Raw genomic sequence first — 26,910 nt, forward strand, 5'->3', positions numbered from 1 at the left:
GTTGTTTGAGATAAATTTGTAAAGGCGCAGGTTTCCTCTTGCGCATAACTCTTGGCTTTCTTTCACTAGTTTGATTGCAGATTCTCTGGACTCTAGACTTATAAGACCATCATCTACATACAAGTTTTTCCTTCAGAAAATTTGCTGCGGATGGGCAATCCTTTTCATTCTGATTGGCCAGGTACTTCATACCATAATTTGCACAACCTGAAGACGATGCTGATCCAAACAAGTGTACTTTCATTCTGTATTCTGCTGGCTCTGTTTCTGTATCTCCATTCTCCCACCATAGGAACCTCAGAAAGTCTCTATCTTTATTCTTCACATGAAACTTGTGGAACATCTTTTCAACTTCACACATGACCGCTACGGGATACTTTCTGAATCTACAGAGTACTCCAGGCAGAGTGCTTGTAAGATCTGGTCCTTTTAATATATGATCGTTCAGTATGTAGCACACTTCTCCTTCTTTAGGTTGGTTGTTAACTTTCTCTGCATCTCCTTTTTCGAGGATGCCTTCCATGAATTTCAAATAATCATTCTTGAGTTTGGGATCTCCATCCTTTTCTTCAAACATTTCAATCTTGCTAGGGCAAGATTTCTGTTATTTGGAAGACTAGGTCGTTCTCTAAAGGGTAAGGGCATTTCAAGATGACCTCGTTGATTCTGCTGAATACTTTCTTCTAGAGTGTGTACGAACTTTATGTATTCTTGGGATGCACTCTTTACTTTAGAACTTATGTCTGCAAAATCAGATTCAAGGATCTTGATTACTTTTGCTGGACTTACAGTAGGTAACTCTTGGACAGATATTCGATGACGTAATCCTTTCACCTGTCTTGAATTTGCGATCTGCTGGTTTCCTCCAACAACTCCCCATCCTAGATCAGTTTGAACAGCATAGGGTTCACCCTTTCCTCCCGTGATTACTTTTCGTGGTACCAAGGCTTTGGGACAATCGTAGCCTATCAACAGTTCAACACTAAACTCCTTCAGCGAGGACATTTCATTAGATATAAACAGATAGGTGCTCCCATTTATTGGCTGTTTCACAGGTAGCTATGTGATCTCGATCTAGAGGTATATCGTCTTTTGTATAAGCTGGAGGTAGATCTAATGTGAAGTTTGAATAAAGTCCTCTAACTCTCAGTCCTTTGACCCTTTGACTGTTCACTAATGTGGCTCTCCCTGTCATTGTGGTGAGTTTGAGCTACACTGGTTCTGTAGACACTTGTAATTTCTTGCAGATTTCTTGATCAATGAAGGTGACATCACTCTGGGCATCCAGTAGCGCATAGGCATATACCTTCTTGTTCCTCCTTTTAGGATTTGAAATGCACACTGGTACAACCATTGATGTGCCATTGCTTTCTCCTTCCCTCACTCTGCAAGAGAATACTGATACTTTCTTTCCTTCCTCAGTATCTTTAGGTACTGAGGATTTATCTTTCTTTGGACGTTCTTCATGTAGTGGTGTAGGATGGCGTCCTTTGCAAATGCTGCATGTCGCCTTTTTCTTACACTCCTTAGTAACATGGCCTTTTCTTAGGCATCCGAAACACAGTTGGTTCTCAAGTACAAACCTCTTCTTTTCATCTGGGGACTTCTCCTTCAATTGTTGGCACTTGTGTATGGAATTCTCTCCACAGAACATACATTTTAAGGTAGTCTGAAGATTTGTCGGTTCTGTCTCTCTACTGATCACAGTAGTGACATTGGACTTGCTCTCGTAGGTATCTGGACCTTTAGCTGCTATGTTGGTTGCAAAGCTAGTTGCTCTTGTGCGTCTTATATTCCTCACAGGCCTTTCTTCTAAAGATTTTAAGACGTAAGATGCTGTTACTGGATTATATGCTATCCGTGCCTCCTCATTGACGAAATCAGCGAACTCTTTAAAACTTGGGAAGTTCTTACCTAAATATAACTGTTTAGTCACATAGCGATTCCATCTAGAAACCATTTCTTCAGGTAGCTTAGATAGCATCCTGTGGTTTTCTAAAGAGTCGTTCAATACTTCCAGTCCTTGAATATGTGGGATGGCATTGGTGCATGCTTGCAGGAAATCACCATACTTTTGGAGTTTGAACTGTTCTTTAGAATCTATTTTATGCCAGTTATTAAATTTCTCTCTAAAGGCTCTTTGTACTAAGAAAAGATAACTATATCTTGCATTCAATTTTCCCAAGCTTGCTTGTAGGCTTCTTCGTCTTTTTTTTATAGAAGTTACCTTCAAGAACTTCCTTGGCTTCTCCACCAACATATATCTGAAGGTAGAATAACTTTTCAACTGGACTGAAGCAATGATGCTCAATGATCATCTCAAAACTTGCCTTCCACTCTATGAACTTCAGTACGTCTCCTGAAAATACAGTAGGTTCCGGAATGGGAAGTCTAGAGAGGACTGTTCTCTGTTGTCTTGGTGGGAAATGGTTGTAACATTCTCCTGACCATTGCAATGACATCTAGGAATAGAATCATCCAGTTCTCTTTTCTCACTTAGTTCTGAATTAGGCGAGTCCCCTTCTTTATTTTTTCCGTTAGAGATAGAAGGTAATTTCACACACCTTTTTCCTAACACTGGACTAGGCCTCTCTTTGTCAATCTGTGCAGGGATGGAAGGATAATTACTTATTTCCTCACTAAGTGCTGGAGATTTCCTTCCATTCTCCTAGGAGTATGTAGGAAAGTAGGAGTCTGCCTCTTTACTTAGTACAGATTTAAACCTATGAGTCTGACTACTCTGACTTATATCCTCCTCGTGTCTGGCTTCTATGATCTTAACTTTCTGCCTTTCCAAACTTTTCATCTGTTGGCGCTGTGCTTCCATTTTAGCTTCCATCTGATAGCGTTGTGCATCCTTTTCAGTTTCCTTTTTAGCCATCAGTTGGTGCTGCGCCTCGATAGCAGCTTCCATTTCAATTTCTGCTCTCTTGACAGCAAGTTGTTTAGCTAATGCCTTTCTTTTGGCTGAAGTATTTGAGGACTCTGATATGTGGGTGGAACTTCTGCAAGCAAAGGAAGTCACACTTGAGATTGTCGTTCCACCTAAGGGATGGAAGGATAATTACTAGCATAGTCTCTCATATAAAGCTCATTCATTCTACTTCTTGCTTTAACTTCATCATAGTTTTTTGCAGATGATAGTTCTCTCATAAGCTTTACCAAATCTTTAGTGACCGCAGTACATGTGTCCATGTTCCTTACAATATCCTGGGAAGGTGTTGTAAACGACAGCAGGTTGACATATGCTGCCATAAGCTCTGATTCAGATTCTTCTACCGTCTCTACCATATCACTCAAGTTCCTTATTATACTTTCTTGCTTTAGCTTTCTATGCGGGCAAACTTTTTCTCTTTTAATGCTGCTTCTTGTTCCAAATTTTCCAGCATCATTGAGGTCGGTTTTCTGGCACGTGATGAACATCTTAATTCATCTGTTTGGGCTATATTTGTTTGAGGCAAGACTAATGCTGCATTAGAATCTTCTACCTCAGACAAGTTCCCTTGTTCTTCAACTTCTACCCTATCTATCTTTGTATCCTCTAACAGTGTCATGGTAATACTAGGCTCAGACAATTTACTTTAAATGCAATGCTGACAATCAATATGAATAACAAGATGCCTTTCACTTTAAATGCAATATTGACAAATGCAGAAATAAATTACTTTCACTTTAAATGTAACAGCGATAAATGAAGGCAATAAATGACTTTCTGTCACGGAAGGTGTACAGAAAACTAGAAGACACAAAATGAAGATCCGACTGACTGGATCCAAAACTAAGGAACCAAAGGGATAGCCCTGCAACACACCTGGCTCTCTCCCAAACTGCTCAGTCTATGCAAAAATCTCAATGGTAGATGATCGCATATAGTCCAGCAAGAGTACCCTGTTTATCCATTAAGTAACTAAATTTAATAGGTAAGTTCAGAATTTACATATATACAGACAAAACAGTTCTATGCAAATGATCCATGTAGAGGCCAGAATATGGATACCTAAGATACAGGTATACACAGGCGGGAGGCCGGGGAAAGTTATCCCTAGCACTGATTCCCTGATCTGGTCCTCTGCCCAGGGACGTCTCCTGATGGTGGGGGCGCCCTGTCCCCGTACCTGAACTCCAACTCCTAATTATCCCTGGTGAGGTGAGTGATGGAGTGGGACGATATACGTGGTGTCTAACATGGAAAACAAGCACAGATAGGAAAGGATAGGTTACAAAGGTGTCCACTGTATACTGCCCTCGTGGCGTAACCAGGAGGTACAGGGCCCACCTAGAAGATAAAATATACTAACAAAACGCACAATTGGGTATAGATATATTAAGATAATTATAGATGACCTACAAACCCCGACGCGTTTCACCCAAACGGAGGGTTCATCAGGGGGTTACGTGTAGTAGGTATGCAAAGATAATGGGACCATTGCCAATGGTTATGGCCGCCCCAGTTCAGTGATGCGTGCGTGCATATACAGACGTGGACAAAATTGTTGGTACCCTTTGGTCAATGAAAGAAAAAGTCACAATGGTCACAGAAATAACTTTAATCTGACAAAAGTAATAATAAATTAAAATTCTATAAATGTTAACCAATGAAAGTCAGACATTGTTTTTCAACCATGCTTCAACAGAATTATGTAAAAAAATAAACTCATGAAACAGGCATGGACAAAAATGATGGTACCCCTAGAAAACACAGAACATAATGTGACCAAAGGGACATGTTAATTCAAGGTGTGTCCACTAATTAGCATCACAGGTGTCTACAACCTTGTAATCAGCCATTGGGCCTATATATATGGCTCCAGGTAATCACTGTGTTGTTTGGTGATATGGTGTGTACCACACTCGACATGGACCAGAGGAAGCAAAGGAAAGAGCTGTCTCAAGAGATCAGAAAGAAAATTATAGACAAGCATGTTAAAGGTAAAGGCTATAAGACCATCTCCAAGCAACTAGATGTTCCTGTGAGTACAGTTGCACATATTATTCATAAGTTTAAGATCCATGGGACTGTAGCCAACCTCCCTGGACGTGGCCGCAGGAGGAAAATTGATGACAAATCTAAGAGACGGATAATCCGAATGGTAACAAAAGAGCCTAGAAAGACTTCTAAAGAGATTCAAGGTGAACTTCATGCTCAAGGAACATCAGTGTCAGATCGCACCATCCGTCGTTGTTTGAGCCAAAGTGGACTACATGGGAGACGACCAAGGAGGACACCATTGTTGAAAACGAATCATAAAAAAGCAAGACTGGAATATGCCAAACTACATGTTGACAAGCCACAAAGCTTCTGGGAGAATGTCCTGTGGACAGATGAGACAAAAATCGAAGTTTTTGCCAAGGCACATCAGCTGTATGTTCACAGACGAAAAAATGAAGCATATCAAGAAAAGAACACTGTCCCTACTGTGAAACATGGAGGAGGCTCTGTTATGTTCTGGGGCTGCTTTGCTGCGTCTGGCACAGGGTGTCTTGAATCTGTGCAGGGTACAATGAAATCTCAAGACTATCAAGGAATTCTAGAGAGAAATGTACTAGCCAGTGTCAGAAAGCTTGGTCTCAGTCGCAGGTCATGGGTCTTGCAACAGGACAATGACCCAAAACACACCGCTAAAAACACCCAAGAATGGCTAAGAGGAAAAAATTGGACTATTCTAAAGTGGCCTTCTATGAGCCCTGACCTCAATCCTATTGAGCATCTTTGGAAGGAGCTGAAACATGCAGTCTGGAAAAGGCACCCTTCAAACCGGACACAACTGGAGCAGTTTGCTCATGAGGAGTGGGCCAAAATACCTGCTGAGAGGTGCAGATGTCTCATTGACAGTTACAGGAAGCGTTTGATTGCAGTGATTGCCTCAAAAGGTTGCGCAACAAAATATTAAGTTAGGGGTACCATCATTTTTGTCCATGCCTGTTTCATGAGTTTATTTTTTTACATAATTCTGTTGAAGCATGGTTGAAAAACAATGTCTGACTTTCATTGGTTAACATTTATAGAATTTTAATTTATTATTACTTTTGTCAGATTAAAGTTATTTCTGTGACCATTGTGACTTTTTCTTTCATTGACCAAAGGGTACCAACAATTTTGTCCACGTCTGTATAACAGGAATAGACAATCCTTTATGACACTGCAGACCCACAGTAATGAAACGATTGCCAAATGGCAGTTTACATACGTTTTTGGCAGCGTGGTGAGTGAACTCGACTACCAACATACACACTGAGGTTGGCAATAATATATTGCAAACAAGGTCGTTCCTGAGGAGGCTCATAGATAAGAGCATATGCACCTGACTGAAGTGCAGCACGAAAGATATGCGTGCCCCAGTTTAGTCACCCAGGATGTCTCAGACCCATTATTCCACACCACTGACCACACCATGTATCCTCTGGGTGGGTAACCCGGCATCCTGGGTGACTAAACTGGGGCACGCATATCTTTCGTGCTGCACTTCAGTCAGGTGCATATGTCAGGTGCATATGCTCTTATCTATGAGCCTCCTCAGGAACGACCTTGTTTGCAATATATTATTGCCAACCTCAGTGTGTATGTTGGTAGTCGAGTTCACTCACCACGCTGCCAAAAACGTATGTAAACTGCCATTTGGCAATCGTTTCATTACTGTGGGTCTGCAGTGTCATAAAGGATTGTCTATTCCTGTTATATATGCACACACGCATCACTGAACTGGGGCGGCCATAACCATTGGCAATGGTCCCATTATCTTTGCATACCTACTACACGTAACCCCCTGATGAACCCTCCGTTTGGGTGAAACGCGTCAGGGTTTGTAGGTCATCTATAATTATCTTAATATATCTATACCCAATTGTGCGTTTTGTTAGTATATTTTATCTTCTAGGTGGGCCCTGTACCTCCTGGTTACGCCACGAGGGCAGTATACAATGGACACCTTTGTAACCTATCCTTTCCTATCTGTGCTTGTTTTCCATGTTAGACACCACGTATATCGTCCCACTCCATCACTCACCTCACCAGGGATAATTAGGAGTTGGAGTTCAGGTACGGGGACAGGGCGCCCCCACCATCAGGAGACGTCCCTGGGCAGAGGACCAGATCAGGGAATCAGTGCTAGGGATAACTTTCCCCGGCCTCCCGCCTGTGTATACCTGTATCTTAGGTATCCATATTCTGGCCTCTACATGGATCATTTGCATAGAATTGTTTTGTCTGTATATATGTAAATTCTGAACTTACCTATTAAATTTAGTTACTTAATGGATAAACAGGGTACTCTTGCTGGACTAACTGTTGATACATATTGATACCCCGTCTTAGTATAAGCTCGCTATCTGTATTGCTGGACTTTTAGATGATCGCATATCCTCGTTCCTCGACTATATAACACCTGAACACCCTATAATAGTGAGGGGACACGACCACCGGCTCCCTACACTTGATACAGAGGGAGTCAGGGTCACCTGGGATCCAGCAAACAGGAAAATACAAATGAATGAACAAAACTTATCTGTAGAAGACTCAGTAGTAGCATCCAACATGCACACACTCCAGGAAGTTGTATAAACCGCAAAGTGATGCAGTATGGGAAGGGATTTAAAGGGATGCAATCAGTGCAACTACATGACAGCTGAGAAAGGCTAACGAGATGAGAAAATGAAAGCAAAACAAAAAGAACCTCAAGGAGGAGGTTCTGAAGGACGTCTGTCAGAGCTTCTCAGATGTCTGGTGGTGACACTTTCACTTTAAATGCAATAGAGTCTTTGTATTACAAACTGTCCTTTGTCTTTTACTCCTGTACACGAAAATGTCTCTTCATACCAAAACCTATGTGCAATGATAAGTAATAAAAGGAAAGCACTGCGATGACTTGCGATGCTCTGCGATGACTTGCGATGCTCTGTGATGACTTGCAATGCTTTTTGATGACTTGCGACGGTCTGTGCAGACTTGCGATGCTCTGCGCTAACTTGCAATGCTTTGTGCTGACTTGCGATTCTCTGGCTTGGATATGCTGCTGCAGGCTTTGGGCCTAATGGCAGGAAACTAGCTGGCTGCAGTATGTGGCCTCTTTGTGGATAGCGGTTCTGGCACTCTCTCTCTGGATTTTGGCCTCCCACCATGCGTCTCTTTCTTTCTCAAGGGATTGCAAGAGGGTTGGCGCTGTTTCTCAGTCTCTCTTGCCTTTGCCGTTCTGCCACTTTAACAGTCGGCTGCAGTTTGACTAATGCACAGGTTCTATGGCCTCTATGGTAGCTCCACTGAGGTGTCTTTGCTTGCTCACTGAGGGAACAGTTGCTGCACGGCGGTATATGCTGGCGCACTGCTGCTCTAATGTGCTCTTTACTGTGCAAGTTGAGGAGCGCTATCACTTCGCCCTCTGAGGGTAATAGTTCCACTATGGCAGGCGCAGCACTATGAAGTGCCTTTTGCGATGTGGCATTAGAAGAATTTTGATATCTCTGTCCTTTTAGTCTAACCAGACTGTCTATTACTCTGTAATTTCTATAGCGCCTCCGCAGCAGATAGTCCGTGTACAAAACACGTTTTGAATAAAGTATCATAAAATGGCAGTATGCATAAGATGGTAGTTCAACTGTTCAATTTTGTCATTCAACATAAAATGGTGGATATATTTCTCTCTTCAGCATCTGTACTCTCACTTTATGTTATTTAAGCACTTTATGATCTCTCTGAGAGGTGTATTTGAGGTTTAACTAATAGTTCTACTTGCTGAATTTGGTCGCAATTTGCAGTATGCAGCTAGCAGTAACTATTTGCAGATTGGTTGAGTATGATCTGGTATGGTTGTATGCAATTTGGATTGCAATATGAAATTTGAATTTGCAATTGGTGGAACTATTTTGGACTCTCTGCTTCCATAAAACACAGCTCTTAATGGAGTGAATGTCTGTTCAGCTCCTCTCCTCTGGTGTAATGAATCTAGCAGCTCCTGTTAGGGGGATTTCCCACACAGGCTGTGTGTGTGTGATTGGTAAAAACTTCTGCTGTGTGTGAGCATGACTGTGATTGGTCTAGACTCCTGCCCAGCAACAACAGTTTAACTCTATGCTTTCTGTTGTTTCTGCTGTGTCATTGAGCCTACCTCACATTATATAATGAATCTTAAAGGCATATTATCTTTTCTGCTTCTGTGAAAACAATATATAGCAGTTTTATGACATCCAAACATGAAGTCCCTGTAAATAACTTTGCTTTTGTCTTCAACACACAAACATGAGAACTGTATTAAGGTTATTGTCAGGTTTAGCTGTATAAACATATAAGCTATATTAGGAACCTGGGACAGGTCTTAGCTGGCCAGCTACAAAACATGCGGGGCAGAGACTCGAACATTGCGCTCGAGCCATACCGCCATGTGCCGAGCATCGAGATGCTCAAGCCGAACAGGTGTTCGGCCGAGCATGCTCGATTATCACTAGTCATTGTCCATTTGGAAGACCTATTTCGGCCCAAGTTTTAACTTCCTGGCTGATGTCTTGAGATGTTGCTTCAGTATTTCCACATAATCTTCTTTTCTCATGATGCCATCTATTTTGTGAAGTGCACCAGTCCCTCCTGCAGCAAAACAACCCCACAAAATGATGCTGCCACCGCCGTGTTTCACAGTTGGGATTGTGTTCTTAGGCTTCTCGCTTTTTCCTCCAAACATAAAGATGGTCATTATGGCCAAAAAGTTAAATTTTAGTTTTGTCAGATCACAGGACATGTCTCCAAAAATGTAGATCTTTGTTCCAGGGTGCATTTGCAAATATTAATCTAGCTTTTTTATGTTTCTTTTGGAGTAATGGCTTCTTCCTGGCAGAGTGGCCTTTCAGCCCATGTTGATACAGCACTCATTTAAATGCGGATATTGACACAATTTTACTAGCTTCCGCCATAATCTTCATAAGATCTTTTGCTTATGCTCTTGGGTTGATATGCACATGCTGGACCAAAGTGCGTTCATCTCTGGGACACAGAACCTGTCTCGTTCCTGAGCGGTATGATGGCTGGACATTCCCATCTTGTTTGTACTTCCATATAATTGTTTGAACAGATGAACGGGGCAACTTCAGGTATCTTGAAATTGCACCCAAGGTTGAGCTAGACTTGTGCAAGTCCACAATTCTCTTCCTAATATCTTGGCTGATTTCTTTAGATTTCCCCATGATGCTACACAAAGAAGCAGTGTGTTTTAGGTGTGCATTTAAAAACATCCACAGGTGTGCCTCTAATTAACTCAGATGTTGCCAATAAACCTAACAGAATATTCCAAACACATGACATCATCATATGGGCAGTCCAGAATTTTTTAAAGGTATAGTAATATTAGTGTATGTAAACTTTTGACATTGCAGAAAGTAATAAAAATGCCTTAAAATATTCTCTCTCTCATTATTCTGGCATAATTATGGTAATCCTAATTGACCAAAAACAGTAAAGGTTTATTCTGATTTCATGTCAGATATTGAGAAAAACATGCATACTGTATGTGTCTTTTTATATAGTGTATGTAAACTTCTGGTTTCAACTGTAGATGTGCTGTGGAGCCTCAACTGGACAAATACTGTATGCTCTATTTTTGGCCTAGAGAGGCATAGCAGAGACTGAAAGAAAATGCTATGCCCCATTTTGCATGAACAGTGGTGCCTAGTGCATCACCCACTTGGAAGAGGAAATGAAGAGCTCTATAAAATGGCATCAGGGCCCCAATATAGTCATTGCAGCCCTGAGCTGCATGTAATCTCAACCCACATGCTGGGGGTGAGCGCTAAATAAAGGCCTGCTGAAGTGACTGATGAAGCAGGTTAAGAATGATAAGCCTTTTCAGAGGGGAACATCTCTATCCTAGGAGTGTGACTCCTTGTGTCAGCATGTGTCCTTTAAAGTGGTAACATAGTAACATAGTAACATAGTAACATAGTACATAAGGCCGAAAAAAGACATTTGTCCATCCAGTTCGGCCTGTTATCCCGCAAGTTGATCCAGAGGAAGGCAAAAAAAATAAAAAAAATAAAAACCCTGTGAGGTAGAAGCCAATTTTCTCCACTTTAGGGGACTATAAACTTCCTTCCCGACTCCAATCAGGCCATCAGAATAACTCCCTGGATCAACGACCCCTCTCTAGTAGCTATAGCCTGTAATATTATTAAGCTCCAGAAATACATCCAGGCCCCTCTTGAACTCTTTTAGTGAACTCCCCATCACCACCTCCTCAGGCAGAGAGTTCCATATTCTCACTGCTCTTACCGTAAAGAATCCTTTTCTATGTTTGTGTACAAACCTTCTTTTCCTCCAGACGCAGAGGATGTCCCCTCGTCACAGTCACAGTCCTGGGGATAAATAGCTGATGGGATAGATCTCTGTACTGACCCCTGATATATTTATACATATTAATTAGATCTCCCCTCAGTCGTCTTTTTTCTAAAGTGAATAACCCTAATTTTTATAATCTTTCAGGGTACTGTAGTTACCCCATTCCAGTTATTACTTTAGATGCCCTCCTCTGGACCTTCTCCAGCTCTGCTATGTCTGCCTTGTTTACAGGAGCCCAGAACTGTACACAGTACTCCATGTGTGGTCTGACTAGCGATTTGTGGTAGGACTATGTTCTTATCACGGGAATCTATGCCCCTTCTGATGCAAACCATTATCTTGTTGGCCTTGGCAGCAGCTGCCTGACACTGGTTTTTGCAGCTTAGTTTGCTGTTTATTAAAATTCCTAGATCCTTTTCCATGTCAGTGTTACCGAGTGTTTTACCATTTAGTATGTACGGGTGACTTGCATTTTTCCTTCCCATGAGCATAACTTTACATTTATCAGTGTTAAACCCCATCTGCCACTTATCTGCCCAAGCCTCCAATCTATCCAGATCCCTCTGTAGTAGTATACTGTCCTCATCAGTGTAAATTACTTTACACAGTTTAGTGTCATCTGCGAAAATTGATACTTTACTATGCAAGCCTTCTACAAGATCATTAATAAATATATTGAAGAGAATAGGGCCCAATACTGACCCCTGAGGTACCCCACTAGTGACAGTGACCCAATGGTGCAGTAGCTCTAGTCACCATGTGCATCCTCCAGTTGGGGGCTACAAGATGAAGGTTTGCAAACCAAGAGCGGCAGTATAGGCCACAGATCAGGCATTATCAAGTCCTTGGTTATGGATTCAGAGAGGCATAAGGGATGGTCCACAGAGCTGTGGTAAAGTAGGATAGGGGTTCTTACTGCTTTATGAGACAGATGCAGTGAGGTGGGATGCTGATGAGATGGGTCCAGATATGACTGGCTGCTGTGACAATGAAAGTAACCAAAGTGTCAGGTAAAAAGCTGGGGCCCTTAGAGTAGAGGCAGTTGGGTTAGTGCCTTCAGTCTCTATATGAGCCAATGGGTTGTTCTAGCAAGATTGAAATTATACCTTGTTGCCATTGCTTGTTACAGGGGTCTAAGGGTGGCATTGTCATTGTCTAGTCCTAGTTTTTAATGTGCTGTACTTTACCTAGTCCTGTAGTCTCGGTTTCTGCAAACTATTTGTTTAGAACACAGCTATAACCTTAACATCTAGTGACAATCTAATAATTAGTTCTTAGTTTTCTAATACTCAGACACCTACTGCTCCTTTAGATCACTCCTGCAAAAATAATATCTGAATTCATATTACTGTTCCTGTCTTTTTCCTAACATCTACCTTTCAAATTGTTTTTCACTGCAGCCCTGTGACCCAAACATAATAAAACTATTCATTGTTCATCAAGGCTGAGGGGTAGAGACAATGGGGGAGATTTATCATTAGGGGAATTTTTAAAGGAGTGCATGTTGCTGTCACTGGAGTCAAATTTATGAAATTTTTATTCTAAGTCCCTTTTAGAGACCCTCGGGATATTATTTGCAATTCAGAAATGGTCAGTAGGAACAACAATCCCTTTAGGGGTCCCTAACTGATATTTAAAATCTTATCTTTATTCAATTCATTTAAGACGTACACACAAAAAGAAAACCCATTAAAAAAAAAAAAAGTGTTCAGTGAGGTATGGGATGGCTATTTGTGTTATTACTGGTTGCGACCAGCAACCTAATATTTACTCCTTAATGCCTTTAGGGTGCATAGATTGGAGTATATTCCAATTTAGACTATGGTGGTATATAGTATAATTTGCTCTGTGGGGCCCCCTAGTTGGTTGATGTCATCAACCTTTATTTATGGGGTTAATATTTGTCACTTTATTTGCTATGTTCCTAACCGTCTATCGTGGAGTCCCCTTGTTTGAGGCACAACCACCTGTGTAACAATTGTGTCAATCTAGCAGAGCAACTCCTGTATTTAGTCCCTTAACAAGGGTTACATTTGTAGCGACAGCTCACTGTCTCTTCAAGTTGCTACTGGTTGCGCCGCAACCGCAGGTCGACACTAGGCACAGGGGTGTGCGTCAGTATCCTACTGTTGGCTATAATGGAGCCCTTAATGAAACTTGATAGGGATCGGTGTAGCAATTCACAGTAACTTTGTCCCTCACTGCATGTCCACTATAGCTATCTATGCCGCTGGTGGCGTTCCCTAAACTCCTCACTGATCCTGCCTAAAATTTGCACTGCACTAATACACCCCTCCCAAGGGGCTCTGTGGCGGTCACTGTTAAGGGGCGGGTTATTGTGTAAATCACTGTTAAGTAGACTGGGTACTGTGCAGGTCATTAATAAAGGGGTGGCCGCTGTGGAGGTCACTGTTAAATAGGAGGGTGCTGTGGATGTTACTGTTAAGGAGGCAGGCCACTGTGGAGGTCAATGGCAAAGGGGAGGGCACTGTGGAGATCACTGTTAAGGGAGGAGGGGATTGTGGAGGCCATTAATAAAGGGGAAGTGGTGTACAGTGAGGTTACTGTTAAAGAGGACCTTTCACCTGGAAAAACATTGTGAACTAAGTATCATGACATATACAGTGGCGCCCTGGGATCTCACTGCACTTACTATTATCCCTGGGCGCCGCTCCGTTCGGCCGCAATGTCCTCCGGTATCTTCGCTCACTTGGTTATAGTAGGCGGAGACTTAGGGGACTTGGTTATAGTAGGCGGAGTCTGCCCTTGTTCTGCTGGGCGTCTCCTCCTCCTAGACTGTAGCGCTGGCCAATCGCAGCGCAGAGCTCACAGCCTGGGAGTTTTTTTTGTCCCAGGCTGTGAGCTCTGCGCTGCGATTGGCCAGCACTACAGCATGGGAGAAGGAGACGCTCAGCAGAACAAGGGCAGTCTCCGCCTACTATAACCAAGTGAGCGAAGATACCAGAGGGCACAGCGGCCGAATGGAGTGGCGCCCAGGGATAATAGTAAGTGCAGTGAGATCCCTGGGCGCCGCTGTATATGTCATGATACTTAGTTCACAATGTTTTTCCAGGTGAAAGGTCCTGTGGTACCCTGCTGTACTGGTACAGCAGGGTACTGTGAGGTTACTGTTAAGGGAGCAGGGTACTGTGGCAGTCACTGTTAAAGGGTCAGTCGCTGTGGAGCTCTCTGTTAAAGGGGTTACCCTTTATACCCTTATTTTCACCCAGGCAGCACCCCTGATGTTGACATCGGAGAAGCTCATGCTCTGATGCACTCCCTTGCCCTGCGCTAGATCGTGCAGAGTACAGGCTCTTTTGTTTACAATAACACACTAACGGGCAGAAGCTTCCGCCCGGCAGTGCGTTCGATGACGTCACCAGCTCTAATGGGCCACCAGATCTTTGAAAAGTTCTGATAGACGTTCTTCAGTACTTCCTGCATGATCTTCTTTTGTTTTGCTTTCGTTTTGACATATCTCCTCCCTCTCCCAGCTGTCATCTATTAGCAGTGATTGCCTCCCTATATATCTCCTTCCCATACTGCCTCACCTTGCGGTTTATACAACTTCCTGGACTGTGCTGATGCTACTGCTGCATCCACAAGATAAGTATATTCTTTTATTTCTGTTTTCCTGTGGTCTTGATCCTAGGTGACCCTGACTCCCTCGGTATTTAGTGTAGGGAGTCGGCGGTCGTGTCCCCTCACTATTATAGGGTGTTCAGGTGTCATACAGTCGAGGAACGAGGATATGCAATTATCTATCATAGAGATTTTTGCATAGGCTGAGCAGTCAGGGAGAGTGCTAGGGCTGTTAAAGGGCTTACCCTCTTGTTCCTTAGTTTTGGATCAAGTCAGTCGGATCTTCATTTGTGTCTTCTAGTTTTCTGCAACACCATCCATGACAGCTTCCTGGAAGCCCCATGGAGAGCCCGGTACGTCACCGGAACTCTTGAAAATGCCTTTGCCCTGCGCGATTTAGCGCAGGGCATAGGAGAGCATCGGAGCATGAACTGCTCCAATGCTCAAGTCAGAGGGGCCGCCTGGGTGAAAATGGAGGTATGTCCTTATTCAGCTCTGAACCCGGACAACCCCTTTAAGGGGGCCGGTAATGGTGGAGGTCACAGTTAAGGGGACTGTAACCTATGGTCAGTGTTAAGAGGCAGGTGCTGTAGAGGTCACTGTTAAGGGGGCGGGCCTCTATGGACGTCACTGTCAAGGGGGCCGAGTGCTGTGGAACTCACTGTTAAAGCGGCTGCTGTGAAGGTTAAAGTTAAGGGGGTGGGCTGGTGTGGAGTCTGCAACTTTCATGGAAATCAGGCATCAAAGTACTTCACTGCATGGCTAGCCAGATGAGTTAATTAATGCTGAGACCATCAAATCGTTATGTACATATCTGGCTAGCAGCAGTGAGGTGGGCTCGAGCGGCCTCCTCGGTATCATTCCACCACCCTATCTACAGGATAGGGAATAGCTTTTAGATAATGCGGGATATTATCACTGAGACCCCCATCAATCATGAGAACAGAAGTAGTGGCAGGCTGGACATGATAATCTTTATGGGAGTCCCATAGTTTAGCTATTTCTGTCATGTCCTACAGAGATTAATGGAGCAGCAGTGTGCCCCCCCCCCATCCCCCCATAGTGTAAGGATTCTTACTATTCTGCTATACGAATGCACACTATTTCTAAACATAAGCCCTGTTCCAATATCTGAGGCATTCTGCAAACATTTGAGATCAAGCAGTGCATAGTATTGCTCTGAAATGTCACCGCTGGCAGCGGCACAGGGCTCAGTATGGAAAACACATTTATGCAATCCATTTGGAAGAGCTGATTATGTACAACAGCAGGTGGCTCAGTGCATAAAACCAAACTATAAGCCCTATTATAAATAAATAGGCTGGAAGAGGTAAGAGGCATTGTATGATGTTCTAATATGCATTTCTGTGGTGGCCAGATTGTTAGGAGCATCAAAGTACAGTTTTGTTGCAAATGTTCTATTGTGCCTGTCACTAGAGTAAATGCTGCTTGATTCATGGGATAAATATTTCCATTCTATTACCAGGCAATAGATGGTGAGCAATGAATAATGAGAAAGTCAATATTCATTGGCTAATTGGTCATCACAATCATTCCAATTCTTCAGCACAGTTTGGATGTTCAGGCTGCATTTTAATGAATGTGTCTGTCTTGTATTATAAGAAACAATGGGCAGATTTACTAATTCTAATATTTAGACAGTAAAAAATGTTTGTTCGAGTCTGCATTGGTTTACTTTGTACCAAATGTATCAAACTCCACACATGTTTGTTAAATTTGAGCTTTAAACCTAACGCTATTGTCTAGAAATGCTACACCAGTTTCATTACCTGCCGCCCCCTCCCACTGGAGTGAGTTTACAACTTATCGAATAAACATAAGGGGAAAACATATAAAGAAGTGCAGAAAATGATAGGCTGCTCAGCTAAAATGATCGCAAATGCTTTAAAATGGCAACCAAAATCTGAAAGACGTGGAAGAAAGCGAAAAACTACCATTCGAATGGATAGAGGAATAGCCAAAATGGCAAGGACTCAGCCAACAATCAGCTCCAGGAAGATCAAAGAAGGTCTAAAGTTACCTGTGAGTACTGTTACTGTTACAATTAGAAGACGCCTATGTGAAGCCAAGCTATCTGCAAAAAGCCCCCGCAAAGTCCCACTGTTGAAAAAAAGACATGTGCTTAAGAGGTTACAAGAGCACATTGACTGGCCTAAAGAGACATTTTGTGGACTAATGAAAGTAAGATTGTTATTTTTGTGTCTAGTGGCCGGAGACAGGTGGTCAGACGACCCCCAAACACTGAATTTAAGCCACAGTACACTGTGAAGCATGGTGGCGCAAGCATCATGATATGGGGATGTTTCTCATACTACGGTGTTGGGCCTATTTATCACATACCAGGGATCATGGATCAGTTTGAATACATCAGAATACTTGAAGAGGTCATGCTGCCTTATGCTGAAGAGGAAATACCCTTGAAATGTGTGTTCCAACAAGACAACGACCCCAAACACACCAGTAAACGTGCAACATCTTGGTTCCAGACCAACAAGATTGACGTTATGGAGTGGTCAGCCCAATCCCCGGATCTTAATCCAATAGGAAACTTGTGGGGTGACATCAAAAATGCAGTTTCTGAAGCAAAACCAAGAAATAGAGGAGAACTGTGGAATGTAGTCCAATCATCCTGGGCTGGAATACCTGTTCACAGGGGCCAGAAGTTGTCTGACTCCATGCAACACAGATGTACAGCAGTTCTCAGAAACAGTGGATATACAACTAAATATTGGTGAAGTGATTCAAAGTAAAGCAAAATCTTTAAACATTTTTCAGTTTATATAGTGAATGTTTGCGTTTATAAAGAAGTATACAAACACTGCCATTTTATTGAACAGTCTAATATCTACTTTTATTCAATTCTTTTAGAGGAACAACACGCATTTTATATATTTTTCTTCATGTTTTGATTTGGAATAGAATGTGTAGTGTTCCCAATGCATCTGTGCATATGGAAATAAAAGCTATTAGAAGGATTTTGAGCGTTATTCACTTTTTTTTAAACACACTGCTATTATTTTGAACACAACTGTACAATGAAATGGTTTAGAATAGATCAAATGATAATCATGTGTTATAATGGCCCAGTGAAGGTCCAGACCTAAATCCCATTGAGAATCTGTGTCAAGACTTGAAAATTGCTGTTCACAGATACTCTAATCTGATTGAGCTTAGGCTATTTTGCAAAGAAGAATGGGCAAAAATTTCAACCTCTAGATGTGCAAAGCTGGTAGAGACATACCCCAATAGACTTGTAGCTGTAATTGCAGTAAATAGTGGTCCTACAAACTATTGAGTCAAGGTGGTTGAATACAAATGTATACCAAACTTTCCAGATTTTTATTTATAAAAAAAATTGAAAACCATGTATCATTTTCTTTTAACTTAACACAGAATTGCTACTTTGTGTTGGTCTTAGAGCATCCCAATAAAACATTTGTTTGTGGGTATAATGTAAAAAAATGTGGAAAAGCTCAAGGAGTACGAATACTTTTTTTAAGGCACTGTACACCACAAACATGGTGTAAACAGAGTTGTATACATGACATTGGGCTATAATAGTACAAGTATGAAATCATTTAGTTGTGGTAGGTTAAATGAGGGAGGTTATATGTGGGAGACAGGCAATGAAACCAGATTTGTAAAATGTCTTGCTAATCATTGTTACTATAGAAACTAAATGATTTGAAGTATATTGCATATATGACATACAGTTGCATGCCAATGCATTTTTTTAACCAGTTCAAGACCAAGTCATTTACCCTCCCCCTCCTTTCTGACACATATTTTATTTCTTATTTTTAGTACATTTGGGTTAGAAAGCCATAACCTGTATTTTATTCAGTTATTTGAACCTTTTTTGTGACACATGGGGCTTTATATTTTATCCCATTTTGATTTTTATTATAGCATTTTTGTGTTTTTTATGTTTTTTTCCCAAATTTTTTAAAAGTGCCAATTTTTAATCATGTCCTATTTCCATTACACTCATTATAATTTGTTTTGTCATTATTAACCATTACAGGAGTATTTACTCACCCCACCCTTCCTTACCAAGCCCATTTTCAGTTTTACTAATGGGCCTAACCGCAAATAACTAATTTCTGAGCCAAACTGCATACATTTAAAATCATTTTTACAGGATACCTTAGAACTTTCTTTTGTGTCATTAGATGACAAAGTTAATGGTTAAAAAAAAATATTTTAGGAAAAACAGTGAAAATTTTGAAAAATTTATATTCTTTCCTTTCTTATCAATTTTTTTCTGATACAATTGATTTCAAGACAAAACATTTCTAACCATTCTGTATGTGTGCATTGTGAAAATAGTTGCTATTTGTGTAATTTATCTAATGGCTTGGCTCACTACAAGACTTCAATAGAACATATTTTGGATTTTGGTGGCCTATTTTTCTATTACTGATTCTATGGCACCGTGCTGCCAGTACAGATGTTGTATAGATCTAAAACATTAGAAGCTCCTTCAAAGTGACATTTTTATGTTTCCCCCCTAAGGTATTCATCTTGGGAAGATTTGGACATTTTAATTATAAAAAAAAAAATTTATAGATAAAAAATTTATGAGTGCGTTTGTATATTTTTGGCAGAAAAAAACCCACTATATTAAATTTAGGTAAAATGAATATCTATATTTTTACATTTCTTTAAGCAAAAAATAAAATAAAATGTGTGTACAGTTGTATATTTTACACACAAAATCTGCTCTACTATTGCTAAAACTAATAAATATTTATTTTATTAAATTTTTTATGAATGAAAAAGGGTGTGTGTGTGAATGTACTTAGTCTGCTATACTATTGCTAAAACTAGTAAATATAGCTATACATTTATTTTTTCTTATTTATTTATTTACCTATTTAATTTTTTGTAACTTTAAAAAAATAAAAGTAAATTAACCCCTTCCTGCCACAAGTCACAAAGGGGTTAATTTAGAGACTGCAGGCTCACAATTAATTTTACAACTAGCACGGGGTGCTTTCACTTCAAGAAAAGTGCTCCCCTGCCAGCTTTTTCACTTTACACTGTAATGGATCATTGTAGCATCATGCTAAAATAAATATTGACCACTTAGACATACTGTATATTAAAGGTTTCAAGTAAAAAAAACGTAATTTTGTCACCTTACATCACTAAAATCTGCTCTATAGAAATATCACATGACGTCATTTTCCCCAAATAAAGTTTAAAACAAATGGGGAAAAAAAGAAAAGTAGACATATTAGGTATCACCACGTCCGTATCGACCGGCTATATAAACATATCACCCCTCAGATAATCACCGTAAAAAAAAAATGTATGTCCTAAATAAGCAATTTTTTTGTCACCTTACATCACTAAAACTACAACACCAAGCGATCAAAAAGGCTTATGCCCGCCAAAATAGTACCAATCTAACCGTCACCTCATTCCGCAAAAAATGAGCCCCTACCTAAGACAATCGCCCAAAAAATAAAAAATAACTATGGCTCAGAATATGGAGACACTAAAACATTGTTTTATTTTTGTTTTGAAAATGCTGTTAAAGTTTAAAACTTAAGTAAATAAAAAAATATATATATTAGGTATCGCCGTGTCCGTAAGAATCTGCTCTATAGAAATATCACATGACCTAACCCCTAAGGTGAACACTGTAAAAAATAAAAAATAAAAACTGTGTAAAAAAAAGCCTTTTTTTGTCACCTACGTCACAAAAAGTGTAATAGCAAGCGATCAAAAAGTCATATGCACACCAAAATAGTGCCAATCAAACAGTCATCTCATCCCGCAAAAATGGTAACCTACCTAAGATAATCGCCCAAAAACTGAAAAAAACTATGGCTCTCAGAATATGGAGACACTAAAACATCATTTTTTTCTTGTTTCAAAAATGAAATTATTGTGTGAAACTTAAATAAATAAAAAAAGTATATACCGTATTTTCCGCCCTATAAGACTCACTTATCCCAGTGAAATCTGCTTTCAAAAACCATATGGCGTTCCTTTCCTTCTGCGCAATGCCATGTGCCCGTACAGCAGTTTACGACCATATATGGGGTGTTTCTGTAAACTACAGAATCAGGGCAATAAATATTGAGTTCTGTTTGGCTGTTAACCTTTGTTTTGTTAGTGCCAAAAAATTTATTAAAATAGAAAATCTGCCAAAAAAGTGAAATTCTGAATTTTCATCTCTATTTTTCATTAATTCTCGTGGAACACCTAAAGGGTTAACAAAGTTTGTAAAATCAGTTTTGTATACCTTGAGGGGTGTAGTTTCTAAAACGGGGTCACTTTTTGGGAGTTTTTACTCTAGGTGTGCATCAGGGGGTCTTCAAATGTGACATGGCAGCTTAAAATTATCCCAGTGAAATCTGCCTTCAAAAAACCGCATGGCATTCCTTTCATTCTGCTCCCTGCCGTGTGCCCGTACAGCAGTTTATGACCACATATGGGTGTTTCTGTAAACTAAATAATCAGGGCCATAAATATTGAGGGCCATAAAAAAAATGGTTAATCTGCCAAAAAAGTGAAATGTTAAAATGTTCTCTCTATTTTCCATTAATTCTTGTGGAACACCTAAAGGCTTAACAAAGTTTGTAAATCAGTTTTGAATACCTTGAGGGGTGTAGTTTGTAAAATGGGGTCATTTTTGGGTGGTTTCTATTATGTAAGCCTCACAAAGTGAATTAAGACCTGAACTGGTCCTGAAAAAGTAAGTGTTAGAAATTTTCTGAAAAATTTCAAGATTTGCTTCTACACTTCTAAGCCTTCTAACGTCCCCAAAAAATAAAATTGCATTCACAAAATGATCCAAACATGAAGTAGACATATGGGGAATGTAAAATAATAACTATTTTTGGAGGTATTACTATCTATTATAAAAGTAGAGATATTGACATTTTGAAATTTGCAAATTTTTCTAAAGTTTTGGTAAATTTGAAATTTTTCTATAAATAAAAATTAATTTTTTGAATTCATGAAGTACAATATGTGACGAGAAAACAATCTCAGAATGGCCTGGATAAGCAGTAGCGTTTTAAAGTTATCACATAAAGTGAAACATGACAGATTTTAAAAAAATGGCCTCGTCCTTAAGGTGAAAAATTGCCCTTTAGGGGTTAACATAAACTTGCTGGCTGCTGGCAGCCCTCGCTAGGGGGAGCTCAGAAACTTACTGCACACTGGGTTATTGAGTTGAATGCATAAGCAGTAAGCAGTAGGCTCCTAAGCTCCCTCTGGTGGCAGCCACAGGTGGCCAGCATTGTCCTCTGACAGCTATGAGAATATTAAACAGTGAAGAATATAGCTGACAAGATTAAAATAGTGGCTCATGATGGATAATACATTTAGAATGTCTTTGCACTGCCTAAAGGTTGGCTTACTTTGCACTAAAATATGGGCGGAACTTTTGTGCAGGTTGGCACATCTTCAGCCAAATCTCTTACCCATTAAGCCACACCCTAATTGTCAAGCAATATTGGAGTTGAATATTGATGGCCTATCCTCAGGATAGATCATCAATATCTAAATGCTGGAGGTCTGACATTTGGCACCAATCAGTTGTCTTCTTATGCTAGTGATGTCATACTCTTCGGTCATATGGTCTATGTGAAGCTCAGTCTCATTCAAGTGAATGCTGTGATACAAAGCATAGCCACTAGACAATGGATGGCACTGCATTGTGCTGTGCAGTGAGGAGGCTGCAGTGCTCAACGGTGTGCCACACCCTCTTCAAACAGCTGATCAGCGAGGGTGCCAGGAATCAGACCCCCATTGATCTGATATTGATGACCTGTCCTGAGTATAGGCCATCAATATTGTACTCCCAGAAAACCCCTCTAATGAAATTAGAGTTGAGCATGCACAGGACTTAAGTGTCTATGTCTATTTTTGTAGAAAGATCATTAATTACTACAATTTTTTAATTAAAGCAAGAACATACAAGAGCTAAAACATACAACAAGAAAACAGCAAATACGTCTAAAAAATGCATAACTATTATGATTTTCTTTTAAGAGAAAGTGTCACCAATACTTTTTTTTGCTAGTTAAATTTAGATAGTAATATACGTCCTTTTTTCTAATCTGTTTTCATTTTCTCATAGCAAATTTTGTTATTTTATTTCCTGAGCATGATGACCACATTGAGTGCTCTGCCCAACTTTAAAAGACTTGAGGTGTTCTTTCTTCTAGTCTCTTATAGAACACTGTGGTATCTTTAATATAACTGTGTTCTGTGTTTTCTACATATGTATTTTGCCAAAAACAAGAAAAATCTCTGATTTTTTTATACAGTTTTATGTTTTCCTTTTGTGGTGTCAAGTTCTTTTTTTTTTTTTTGTGGTGTCCGACTGGTTCCATAAAGAAAATCTGACCATGAATATAGCTGTGTAAAAAAGTCACATGAGTATGTGTCTACCCATGCTCCCTTTCCTGGCTGAAAGTGATGAGCAGCCCTTTGATAGAGATGGGACCATTTGATGGGTAGACTATCAATGGCATAGGTTATCCGCAAGGGCACCACCCTTTTAGAAACTTCAGCACCAGTATGTTTGGACAGCTCCCCAATGTCTTTATTGAAGAGTGGTACCTCAGAGCATAGTTTACTCATTTGTATTTTCTTGATACAATATAGAATCAGACTATGTAAAGACAGGAGCTCTGCATACCTGAATGTCAAGATCAGGAGTAACACAGTCCTTAAGGAATTCAATTGGACCCATCATGAAAGGACAGTGGTTGGTGAAAACCTGCAATAATAACACAAGTTGTGCTGTTACATATGTACACACTTAAGTAGGACAGTCACAACAATGCAATGAAATGTTAGATTCATAGCTTTGTCATGTACAATATGCTTGTGAAACGGAGAACATAAAAAATATTTACGTTTCAACCTGCAGCTCTGCAATATACATCTGATTACATTTAATGACCCCTCTTCCTTGATTGTTACAATACATGTGTGATAAAAAAGTGCACTTTGATGAATGAGCAGAGCTGCATTGTAAAGCATAGTTGGGGGACAGAGCAGGACCCTGAGCCGTTGATGTGACAGAAGTAATTCAGACTAGCTCAAACTCCTAGAAAAGGCAGCTACACTGTAGTCACTAAAGTCAAGCTGGACCCCTTCAAACAGTCCTTTACATCAGGTTACGTGCCCATCAGGGATTTTGTGTTCACCGGCTGAAGGGTGGCTGTGACTGATGATCACAATCCTGCCCCAATCACCAAGATTGGAGAATATTCCAAACATGTCCTTTACCCCTCGTCTGCATCAAAATCCGTTTAAATGCGCATAAAGGTGGGAGGTCTCTTTTTATAAGCGTCAGCCCCAGCATTGTGATCCCAGGGGCTAACAGATAGATGTCTGTGCATATTACTGAATATGTACAGGAAATAATGTCATGTAGAAACATGACATTACATTCTACTTAAAAGCCACGCTACATCAGAGCAGCTATCTCAGCATTAATAGTACCTTTATTTCAGTAGTATTCTGTTCTATTACTATTCTACATCTATACTACTTGAATTTCTGTGTCCTAGCATTCTATCTGCACCTGTGGCCTAGTATTTTACAGCTTGTCTGCATGTTCCAGTAATTCTTATGACTGCACCTGGTATGCGTCCCTCATTTTCATTATATTATCTGGGTTCCAGTACTATATTGAATGTAATTGTTGTTAAAGTATTGTAGTACTACACTGCATGCAACATATATTTTATATTCATGTGCCTTTCTTTCTTCACACGTGCCATTTAGGTATACCACAGTAAGAAATGGAGGTGCACAGGTACCATATATTGTTCAAATACAATGCAAACAACATTCTTCTTACACAAAATACATGATTACAAAATAGATAAACTAATTTTTGACTCACTATATGAATGAATGCTAGGTTTGTTGCAGATACAGTTTGATCAAACTAATTTGTGCCCGTCTACTATGGCAAGGTGACCTACACTGGACGGGAACCTATGCCACATGTTATCTTTTCTGGTGCCAATCAGCCTCCAATGAGTTCATGGCAAGCAGATTCTACATGCAGTATATACTGGACCCACATTGTATGTCACCTGAATTCACTGTAGGCCGAATGGCACCAGAAAAGGTAGCATTTACCATTCGTTCCCGTCCTGTAGAGGTCACATTGCCGAGGTGGATGGGCACAAATACGTTTGATCAAAATATATTTGCTAAAAACCTCACATTCATTTATATGGTAAGTATAGCATTAGTTTATATATTTTGTGATCATATACTTTGTGTAAGCAGAGTGCTGTTGCATTGTATTTGATTTAGTATTTTCATCCATGGCGAGGCGCACCTGCGTCTTAGGACGTGCTGACTCATTTTTGTTTTTGTCTTTACCATCTTTACTATATATTATTAATTTTCTATAATCAGAGGCATAGCAATAAGCATTGTGAAGGTGGCCATCACACCCTGCTTCTTAGGGGCCCCAAACGCCTTCAGTATTATAAATGATACAACATGGTTGATAGAGGATCCTGTACATTGTGCCCATGAGGTTAACATTTTATCTCTACCTATAATGCAGCGAATGTGATCTGGATGGATGGAGTTTGTGACTGCTGAAGTTTTTCCCTCTTGACCTTTCTATTTCATAATACAGAGTAGGCAGACGAGTGGTAAAATATTCCAGTATTATGCAAGGTTGAGTATTTAGTTTTCTATAATATGGGAGTTTACACAGAGCAATTGTCGGGCGGATTATTGGGAATAGACATTAGTAATTATGAACGCTTGCTCCTGATAATTGTGTAAAGGTGCTGCTGATCACCCAATAAATGAACAAAACATTCATCCATCAGATTAAATGTTGGTTCATGCAGACACCTCAATCATAGTTTCTGGGCAGCAGATCGTGCTATGTGAACAGCGATCTGCTGCCCAAAAACAATGAATCCGTATAAGAGAAAGCTATAGCAGTAGCCATCACTTATCCTCATGCATAGAAACATAGAATGTGTCGGCAGATGAGAACCATTTGGCCCATCTAGTCTGCCCAATATACTGAATACTATGAATAGTCCCTGGCCCTATCTTATATGAAGGATGGCCTTATGCCTATCCCATGCATGCTTAAACTCCTTCACTGTATTTGCAACTACCACTTCTGCAGGAAGGCTATTCCATGAATCCACTACACTCTCAATAAAGTAATACTTCCTGATATTACTTTTAAACCTTTGCCCCTCTAATTTAAAACTATGACCTCATACTGTGGAGGTGATCTCTGTATGTAAATGCAGCTCTTTCTTCCACCGACAAGCAGGCAATTATCAGGAAGTAACGGTCCCTTCCTGATAACTGCCTGCTCGGTCAGCGCATGGACGGTAAATGTGCCTTTATTCTGAGACTTACCTCTCTAAGGCCATCCAAAGCCAGAGAACGGAAGGACAAAATGACTCCAATAATGGTCATTCTTTTCAGCAAGCTTTCTGGAGCTAGAGAGGAGCAGGTAGGAAGCAGAATGGTTATTCCACAGGATGCCAGCATGAGGATGTCATCCGACTGTATAAACAGTATTCATTCAATTGAAACATAGAAAATGCAAATGTTCCTCCTTGACTGACTGTTCAACATGATAATACTATTTATTACCCTCTGTGTTTCCAACTATATTTGCATGTTGTTTGAGTTGTGGGTCTCTCTGGTGGGAAAATGACAGAAATGTGGCCATGGGGTTGGATATCTGTTTATAAAACTTTCCCAAAAAGACACATTCCTTATATCTGTCACTTATTGTCTGTGCAGTAGGAAACTGGGCAGCTCAGGTATCGATCTATGGTCGTTGGCATACTGGTTAGGATTTATATGTAAAGGCTACAGACACCTTTTGGGGTAATTTGTATAACTGCCTTTTTATCATTTTGGCCGAAAATGTATATATATTTTTGCACTTTTAGTGTTTCTGCAGACTGTTACTTTCTGCTTTACATTGAACCGTCATTGATCTGTGGCCCTTA

General features: G+C 40.3%; 1 protein-coding gene across 1 annotated transcript in view; it reads right to left on the minus strand.

Moving 5' to 3' along the window:
- Window positions 1-26,910, minus strand: part of NCKAP1L (NCK associated protein 1 like) — a 344,253-nt gene that overhangs the window by 166,987 nt on the left and 150,356 nt on the right. The window contains exons 25-26 of the mRNA XM_044285109.1: window positions 26,306-26,388; window positions 23,580-23,660 (exon numbers count right to left, since the gene is read on the minus strand). Of these exons, the coding sequence (XP_044141044.1) occupies window positions 23,580-23,660; window positions 26,306-26,388 (164 nt within the window). The remainder of the gene's footprint in view (window positions 1-23,579; window positions 23,661-26,305; window positions 26,389-26,910) is intronic.

The sequence above is a fragment of the Bufo gargarizans genome, chromosome 3, assembly GCF_014858855.1.
Source record: "Bufo gargarizans isolate SCDJY-AF-19 chromosome 3, ASM1485885v1, whole genome shotgun sequence".
In the NCBI taxonomy this organism is placed as follows: Eukaryota; Metazoa; Chordata; class Amphibia; order Anura; family Bufonidae; genus Bufo; species Bufo gargarizans.